The 9081-nt window shown below is 40.9% G+C and overlaps 1 protein-coding gene across 6 annotated transcripts in view; it reads right to left on the reverse strand.

The window, feature by feature from the left end:
• slc44a1b (solute carrier family 44 member 1b) overlaps nt 1-8467 on the reverse strand; it is a 32203-nt gene extending 23736 nt beyond the window's left edge. For 3 of the 6 annotated variants that reach the window (XM_063493163.2, XM_063493154.1, XM_063493128.1), the window contains exons 1-2: nt 8329-8467; nt 3650-3739 (exon numbers count right to left, since the gene is read on the reverse strand). In XM_063493163.2, coding sequence (XP_063349233.1) covers nt 3650-3739; nt 8329-8385 — 147 coding nt within the window. In that variant the 5' untranslated portion in view covers nt 8386-8467. Of the gene's footprint in view, nt 1-3649; nt 3740-4129; nt 4440-8328 lie in introns of those variants that run through there. The other 3 variants (XM_063493172.1, XM_063493146.1, XM_063493137.1) reach the window with 2 other exon arrangements.
• Between the last annotated feature and the right edge of the window lie 614 nt (nt 8468-9081).

Below are 9081 nucleotides of genomic sequence, written 5' to 3' on the forward strand. Positions count from 1 at the left end.
CCGTCATGCGCTCTCACGCTGCTCAGCCAAATCCCAGTTACAGAGAAGCCTCAGAGTCCGTTCTCTATGAAAAACATTACACTAAAACAGGCTTGTTCCACATTTTAGCACCAACACTCAACCATAAGCATCAGAAAATGCTAAATTCACTCGCCTGATTTTCTGGGTCAACGCTTATCGGTCAGTAAGATGCAGATTCATAATAATTTGTATTTTTATTTCATTTAAAATCTTTGGTTTAGTGTCAGTGAATAAAATTTGCTCATTTAAGTTTAAAAAACAAAATAAAACAGTTTCATTTTCAGCCATCGGCCACTTTACTGGTTACATCTGTTCAGACTGCTTTGAACTCAGATGAAGGCAAAAGCATCTCAAATAACCACCCATTACACCCAAGACATGCAGAAGAAACATCTCTAAACACACAACGTTGAAGCAGATGGGCTACAGCAGCAGAAGACCACACCATGTGCCACTCCAGAGAAGAACAGGAAACTGAGGCTTCAATTCACACATGCTAGAAGATTGGAAAAATGCTGCCTGGAATTTAGTGTAAACAAAATGAGAATGTTGTGGTGGTGGTGTTATGGTGTGGAGGGAATTTTTTGGCACACTTTGGAACTCTTAGTACCAACTGCACTCATCATATAAACATCAAAGTCTACCTGAGCTGTCCATGAATTTGTGACCAAACTGTACCCATTTTCTGATGACTGCTTCCAGCAGGATAACACATCATGTCACAAAGAGGAACATGAGAATGAGTTCACTGTATCCAGACGCTCTTCACAGTCACCAGATATGGATAGAGCACATCTGAGACATGGTGGAACATAAGATTGATATCATCTGCAGGAACTATGTGATGCTATCACATTGATATGGACCAAAATTCCTGACAAATGTTTCCAGCAAGTGAATAATTAAAGCAGTTCTAAAGACAAAAGAAGGTCCAACCTTAAAAAGGTGGCCAGTGACTGTATAATGTGTAGTATTTGTCAGATTGTAAGATTTAGGAAGTGTGGAACTGTCCGGTTACACAATAGCACCAAACAAGCACCTGACTGAGTGTCAGGTACATATCCCAGTATCAATAAACAGATGCACCAAAGCCTCCACAGGTGTGTCGTGTTGACATATTTGCACAAAGACTAAAATAGTCCAGTTTGCTTTGGGAAGCTTCCTAACCAACTGCAGTGACCCGGGAGTATCCACATAGCAGCCATAACAAGCACAAATCGAACATCCGACTATTCACGAAAACAAAAACCATCAACACAAGTGGCACAATCATGTTTTATTAACTGTGCGTTTGGAGCTTCTAAGGACAGGCTGTTAATCCCACACAGGTGAACTGTGAACGTTACGCTGCTCTGATAACATCTGCTTCCTATGAAGTTTTTGTCATGTGTGAAGAATACAGATTTATACTTTAGAGCAGCGGTCCCCAACCCCCGGGCTACGGACCGGTCGTTTGGTAGCGAGCCGCGAGAGTTGAGGCTAGTGTGTGAAATTGATGGTTTTCAGGGTTTTTATCGTTAAATCGGTTTCCCTGGGTCTTTACCTGTTGTGTGTCTTATTTTGAAATAAATATTTCCGTGTTACCATAGCGACCAGAGAGCATTAAGGGGCAGAGAGGAGGATGTTACTCTCAATGTTGTTGGTGCATTTTAGGAGGATGCTGCTAATAAAGTTACACAATTACACAGTGAAATGCATTTATTATTAAATTTACAAAATACCACAGTTTTTGTCTTGGTCATATCATTTTATTTTGTTGTATTTATCCGCGTTGTAATAAGGCCGGTCCATGAAAATATTGTCTGACATTAAACCGGTCCGTGGCGCAAAAAAGGTTGGGGACCGCTGCTTTAGAAGGTTTAGAAATGAAGATTATGAGCTAGATAAAGTCATCAAAAAGAAGCTAAGCTTTGTCCTAATTTCTTTGCTATGTCCTCACCCCATAGCACTCACTTCTCTCACCCAACCGGTTGCAGCAGATGGCCGCCCCTCCCTGAGCCTGGTTCTGCCGGAGGTTTCTTCCTGTTAAAAGGGAGTTTTTCCTTCCCACTGTCGCCAAAGTGCTTGCTCATAGGGGGTCATATGATGGGTTTTTCTCTGTATCTATTTTTGTAAGATCTACTTACAATATAAAGCACCTTGAGGCAGCTGTTGTTGTGATTTGGCGCTATATAAATAAAATTGAAATGAATTGAATTGTCCTTACTACTCAGTATGACCGTTGCTGTGTTACTTTTACTTTTATTATTAATTAATTTGACCTCAGCCACAGAAAGCCTTAATAAAAACCTGAGTTACACTCGATCGTCTCTGGAGAAGGAAGAGAATAAAGGACAAGCATTGTATTTCACCGTTTATGAGCTATATATCCATTATTGTTTATATTCTTCCAGTCTTTGTAATGAAGTGATGATTTTAACCTTATTTTTCTATATGACCTGCTTCAAAGAACACGTTAAGAACACGTTGGGCAAAATATCCAAGGTGAATTTAATAAGTAAACAATATCATTTCATTTTTTGAATAAAGTCTACTTTTTATTTCAGTAACTAAAATTTATTCCGCCTGTAACTCAGAAAATATTCATAAATGAAGCAAGAAACTTTTAAATAATGGCTAATATGGGATCAAGATTGGTAACAGTGAAAATAGTTTTACTGCAGTTATCGTTAGAGATTTTTGAACATAATCCTTCATAAACTGATAAAATGATTTTGTGAGGAACACAGAGAGAAGAGTTATGCTCATAATCACAAGTGGGCTCTTATTTACCCAAAAATCTACTATAATTTGTGCTTTTATTTTACTTAGTAGTTAGTGCTGGTGGACATTATTAGCATAGTATGACTGTTTTATGAGGTATCACTACTGTAGTATCACTGTAGCATTGGTGGTATAATTGCTGTAATACAGGAGGGTGCTATTGCTATAGTATCACTGTAGTACAGGAAGTATTATTACTGTGGTATTACTATATTATTGTGAGGTAATATAAATGCACTATTACTATTGTTTGGAACTCTTATTGCTATAATATCACTGTAATGTTGAGGGTATTGTTACTGTATTATTACTGTAGTACTGGGGTATCATTACTGTAATTGCTGTAATTAACTGTAATTACCAGAGTATCACCGTAGTTTTGTGTGGTATTATTACTGTATTGATACTGTATATCCGAGGGTATCATCACTGTAATACTGGGATGCTACTGTAGTATCACTGTAGTACTAAGAACATTATTTCTACAATAATATTGTAGTTCTGAGGTTATCATTACTGTAATAATAGGATATTAACATTGTACTATTAGTTGGTATTAATACTCTAAAATTACTGTAGTTATGAGAACATCTTTACTGTAATAGTTACTGTGGTATCACTGTAGTATCAGGCATATCATTAATGTAATATTACTATAGTTCAGAGGTATAATACCCAGGGTATTACAGTAATAGTACTGTAGTGTTGTGTGGCAATATTACTGTATGTACTCCTGAGGTAATATCACTGTAATACCAGGATACTATCGCCATATTATCATCGTAGTATTTTGTGGTATTATTACTGTAGCATTACTGTAGTACTGTGAGTGATGTGGATGCTGATGGAGGGTTTCTGTGGTTACCATGCCGACGCAGAAGACGGTGAAGAGCAGAAACCAGGGCAGGTCTGTGCAGCTCCGGTCCTCCAGCGGTCTCCATTCTCTCTTTGTCCTCTGAAAGACACACACGCACGCACACACACACACGGTGAGAGCACAGCCGGGCCTGCAGGAACTCCATCCCTCCCTCTATCCCACCTGCCCCGGCCTGCTAACTCGGCTCGGTTCCATCCCCCAGCTCCGTGTCTGTTTACGGCCGCAGAGAGCGGAGCGGGGCCGCTCACAGGCCGCGGTTACCCGCCTGTTCCCGGCTGGAGCTAATTGGATTAAACGAGCTGCTGGCTCTAATCCGAGCTCGGCCCGCTCTGCTCCCCGGGACCGGTTTCCCTTTCAGCGGTCACAAAATAAACACACACCGGCGCTCTGCTGAAGGACAGGCTTAGAAGAACGAGCACGGTACCGGACCGAGCCGAACCGGACCGAACCGAACCAGGCCGCGCTTACCTCCGTGCTACCGCAGCATCCCATTGCAGTCAGGGTGGAGGTGCCCGGAGCTTCACGGAGCTTCACAGAGCTTCAGCTCAGCAGCAGCGGGGGTCTGGAGCCCGACAGGCGGGGGGGGTGGGGGGCGAGGAGGAGACGACCAGCCCCGCGTGATCCCGGAGGCCGAACCCGGAGCGGAGACGGTCCCGACGGTCAGACAGAACGCTCCGACCCGCTGAGCATTCTACTTGTCGGAGGCTACTCCGGGTACCTAACCGAGCGGGGATTAACGGCCGAGGATTTGTCCGCCACACTTCCTGGTGGGCCGTCAGGTGCTGCGGCCATTCATCTCATTGCGCTTGCGCAATTAGTGCCCGCGCCGTGAGCGGAGCAGAACAACAAAGCCGTTTTTGACCCGCAGCTGCAGTACCCGCTTTGACCACTAAATCCATTCTAAAGGCAAGATGCCGCTGTTTGCCCTGTAGAGCTCATCTACACTAGAAAGTAACACCAAATACTCTAAACAGTCACATCTTCTAAGTAATCATCAACAGTTTTCTCAAACAGAGTGAAATACCCCAAAGTTATGCAACAATCTATCCAATAAATAAAGAATTAAACCTCAGTTTCTCCCCCAAAATCCCGCAATTATACATTTCTGCAAACCAGACTGATATCTGCTATGAAAGGTTCAGTAAAAGCATAAACCCATCAGAGGTTTGGGCTTATTTAACATAATAGTTTGGATACTAATAGTGTACGTCGTACTCTACGCTATTTATTTTAAAGCTTTATTTTTCAATAGAATATTTTATTATTATATAATGTATTTAATATAGATTAGTCAGGAGTACAATCAGTTGAAATCATCTCCAGCTGCAGCATTAGAGTGATGTGTGGCAAGGATAATGGAGCATTGTCTGATATGAAAATTAATGGATTAATACTTTTATTCACTTGTCATTCTAAACTACAGAAGAGAGATGGATGCAAAATTAATTCAATTTAAATTCAGTGTGCCGAGCACTGAGCAGTGTATTTGCTTTGATTATTTTATTGACTGTATTTTTTATTGTTTTTTTGTAACATGATATAACATGATATGAAGCACACAAGAGCTGGAGGTGGCAGTACTGAAGGTGCTCAGATTTCCATTGGGAGTGAGCAGGATGCAGGATTAGAAATGAGTCTATCAGGGGGACAGCTCAGTCAGAAACGTGAGGCTGAGATGATTTGCATATGTGCAGAGGAGGGAGAGTGAATGTACTGGACAAATGATGATGAAGGTGGAGCTGGCAGGCAGGAGGAAAGGGAAAGACGTCAGAGGAGGTTCATGGATATAGTGAAGGAGGACATACAGAGGGTTGTTGTGGAGATGGAGGCAAATGATCATCTGTGGCAACCAAAATAAGAGGAGCTGAAGATCAATTTTCAGTAAACTTCCTCACTTACAAATACTGTTTATCCTTTCGATGTTTTCACTGTCGGGATGATAAGTTTGACCTGTGCTGCAGAAGAAGCTGCTCTGGTGTTGTCAGCTCCCCTGCATGTATGTATTTATGTACTTTTTCATTTCCCTCCTCTTCCTCAGTGTGCATTTGCTGTTGAAGCTGAAGAAAGCCACTGTGTCTGTCACCGTAAACCTGCTGATTTTGATAAAGCTTTTAAAGAAAGCAGTTTGACCTCTGACCTCCACTGACAGACTGCCACGCAGAGCTCCTGCAACATTTAAAGAAGTGACATCTTTGTTTCACGTCCATGCGAACACTCGGTGCACTGTTGACATTCTCCACCAGTCACCACATACACAACACACCATCATACAGCAACACGCGCTTTCTTCCACATGCTGGCTAAGAAAGAAAAAAGGGTGGCGTTTGAACTTTGCATCTCTACATGTTCATATACCTCCAAGAGACTATGCTGGCTCATTTATGAAGCCATGCAGCTGCTGCGGTATTTTCAACTATAGAAATGTTTCCTACCATGAATTCGTCATAATTCTACTTTAACAACTTTTCATAGTAATTAATAGAAACTGTTCCATTGGTGTGGAAAGGAAAGGAAAGGAAAGGAAAGGAAAGGAAAGGAAAGGAAAGCAGAAAGTTGTGTGGAAATATTTTTAGCACTATACAGATTTTGTTCTGATTTTTGACTTCTAATGGCTACACTCTGATATTTCGAAGAGACAGATCTAGAAGAAGACTCGAAGATATCCTGAAGTACGTGCAGTTTGACAATCGAGCAGCCAGAGCAGATGGTGAACAAACCTGCTGCTTTCAGGAATATTTGAACAATGTTTGTAGCTGGGACTGTCTCCCTGGTTCTGATCTCTGTGAGGATGAACAGTTGGTAGCTTTCAGAGCCAGGTGCAGTTTCAGGCAGTCCGTTCCTTCTGAGAAAACTATGATGGCAGAACTGCGGGTTTGTTTGTTTTGTTTTTTTTCATAAAATGACTGAAAATCATAATGCATGATGTCAAAATATTTTAGAGTATCTGTCATAGATTAAGAAATGATGGAACTGTTATAAATACAGACAGAGCCATGAAAAAAAGGATTCCTTTGTAAGTTATAATGAGGTCTTGACCTGCAGCTGTTTCACTTTCTTTTTATAGTGTACATATTATTTATTAATGCAATTTGCACTGTTGTTTAACTTGTCTAACTTAACCTAATTTAATTTTTGTATTTTATTTGTTTGTTTTAATCACTATTGTGTACATACATTTTGTACATCATACTATGCACCTGTGGCACTTTTACTGTAACTATATTGTTTATTTCTTGCAAACTGTACTATTTGTATTCTGCACTAACAACCTGCAACCTTTTCTTCCTTTGTGCTCCTGTATTCCTCAAGTTATTTTTTTTACTCCTCGTGCCCGTTGTGGATGCTGGTTTTGCCGTGTCTTTGTGGTTTTTGTTTACCTTTTGCTCAAACAGCCAAATAAATGACTCGCTTTTGGTCTGATTGTGTCCTGCATTTGAATCCTTCACACACCACATTCTCGCACTAGATATTAGATTTCTGAGAAAGGACTTCTTCAAGTTTGTGTCACTTCTACAACCACAGCTAAACTGTAGATAACAACTTTCATCATGTCAAGCTTGAGTGTTTGAACTTTTATCTGAGAGCTGACCTTTTACTGCTGGTATAAATTTAAAGGAGGATTTTCCTTCAGTTGAAATCTGATCTGAATGTTTAAAGAAATTCTCAGTTTTTCCTTTGAGGCATTCATTAAACCATCTGTTAACGTGGGCGTGCCTTCAGCCGTGATCACCTTTTTTAGCATTTTTATAGGCTGTCATGGCATCCCGCCCAAAGACTAAAAACGAAAGTTTATTTCGTGCTCTCTCTGATTGCCATGAAGTAAAGGATTTGGTCTTCATGACGGCAGCTTCTGCAGCAGGCTGTGTGCCCCTCCTTAAACTATTATAGCGCTGATGTGACTGTAAGTGTAAGACAGTGAGGATGCTGATTTTCATTCAGTGTTACACTGATTTTGCAAAGTTTCCTTCACATTTGTATTTGTTTTTAAAGCTGCACTCACTCTGCTAACTTCCTGTAGCCCCTCATAGGCTGAAATAAGTACATTTCCCTGATTCTAGTAGCACTTTGTGTTTAAATGCAGTGGTTTTCTATTGCTGTATTTTACTCATACATTTGCTGCAGTGAAAGCTTCCCTACCTCCTCAGGTCATCCCTCAACAACAAATTGTTTCTGATGATTAAAATCAGGGGTTAAAGTGCTTTTTTAAAAAACTTGCTTTGTATTGTTGAGCCATAAAGCTCTCTGCTTTCATCTTGTTAAGTTTAATTCTCCACAAAGGACAGTGAATATTGGAGTAGCAGCAGGGTTAGCAAATCACAGCCTGTACACAAAGCTCATAAAACAAAGTGTAAGGGTTCCCTCACCTTCCAAATCGCACTTTAACTCCTCAATAAAGGTACTGCAGTCAGTTTAGAAACTCCTGTATGCATTGTCCAGTCAGTGCTTTGTTATCATACTGTTGTTGTATTTTTTGTAGTACTTTAATATCACTGTTGGAGGTAAGTTTACTTTTCTGTCCCACTAATTTTCCTGTAAATAATAATCAGATTCTCGCTGAGTCATTGAGTGAAACCAAACCCACTTTTTTATTGTTTTGTTCATTTTTGTGTGTGTGTGTTCATGTAAAATAATCATGTTTTCTGTGTGAAGAGCAGCAGATCTTTTACCTTTTGCCTGAGTCGAACCTGTTGCTGAGAGCTTGAGGAGAGGCGCTTGGGGTCCATATTCCTGTGGGAGTCCTGGAGGGTCCCGGAGGGTTACGCAGAGTCCTGGTGCTGCTGTCAGACTGAGGACGGCAGTGATGTAGGTCTGATCAGGCTGCAGAGGACAGAGAGCTTTTGTCTTATTGTTTACTGTTGTACCAGGCTGAACACTGGGGGTGTGTGTGGGCATGTGTGTTCCTGCGTTCTTCTTGTTATGGGGAGATTAAACTGTTCACACGGTCACATTTCGGGCACGTAAAGTAGTTGAACCTCATATACATACATAAATCATGAAGTTTTATTAAGAGTCATTAAAGTCTCAAATTAAGACACACAGTCATGTTTCCATTCCTTCAGAGGGCGTCATGACTGTGTGTGTTCATTTAAAGAGTTGACGGCAGCAATGTTCAGCAGAAATATTTAACTTCTTTCAAAATCACATTTGAATCCGGCAGAAGCAATTGTGACCAAACAAATCTGTCAGGAAGAGGCAAAAATCCAAAGACAGGCAGACACACGAGGAATGAAACAAACAACACCAAAGAAATTTCTGGAAGGCTTAACTGGTGAGAACAAGAAAACACTGCAAAGGACCAAAGACACACAGAGGAGTTTATATACTGGAGAGTTATTAACAGATTGCGAGCAGGTGATGGTGATGGAGCTGGGGCAATAAAGGATTGCTCCCTTTCTTAGTCTGCCTCCCTTAACACTGAA

This window comes from Pelmatolapia mariae, linkage group LG2, assembly GCF_036321145.2.
Source record: "Pelmatolapia mariae isolate MD_Pm_ZW linkage group LG2, Pm_UMD_F_2, whole genome shotgun sequence".
In the NCBI taxonomy this organism is placed as follows: Eukaryota; Metazoa; Chordata; class Actinopteri; order Cichliformes; family Cichlidae; genus Pelmatolapia; species Pelmatolapia mariae.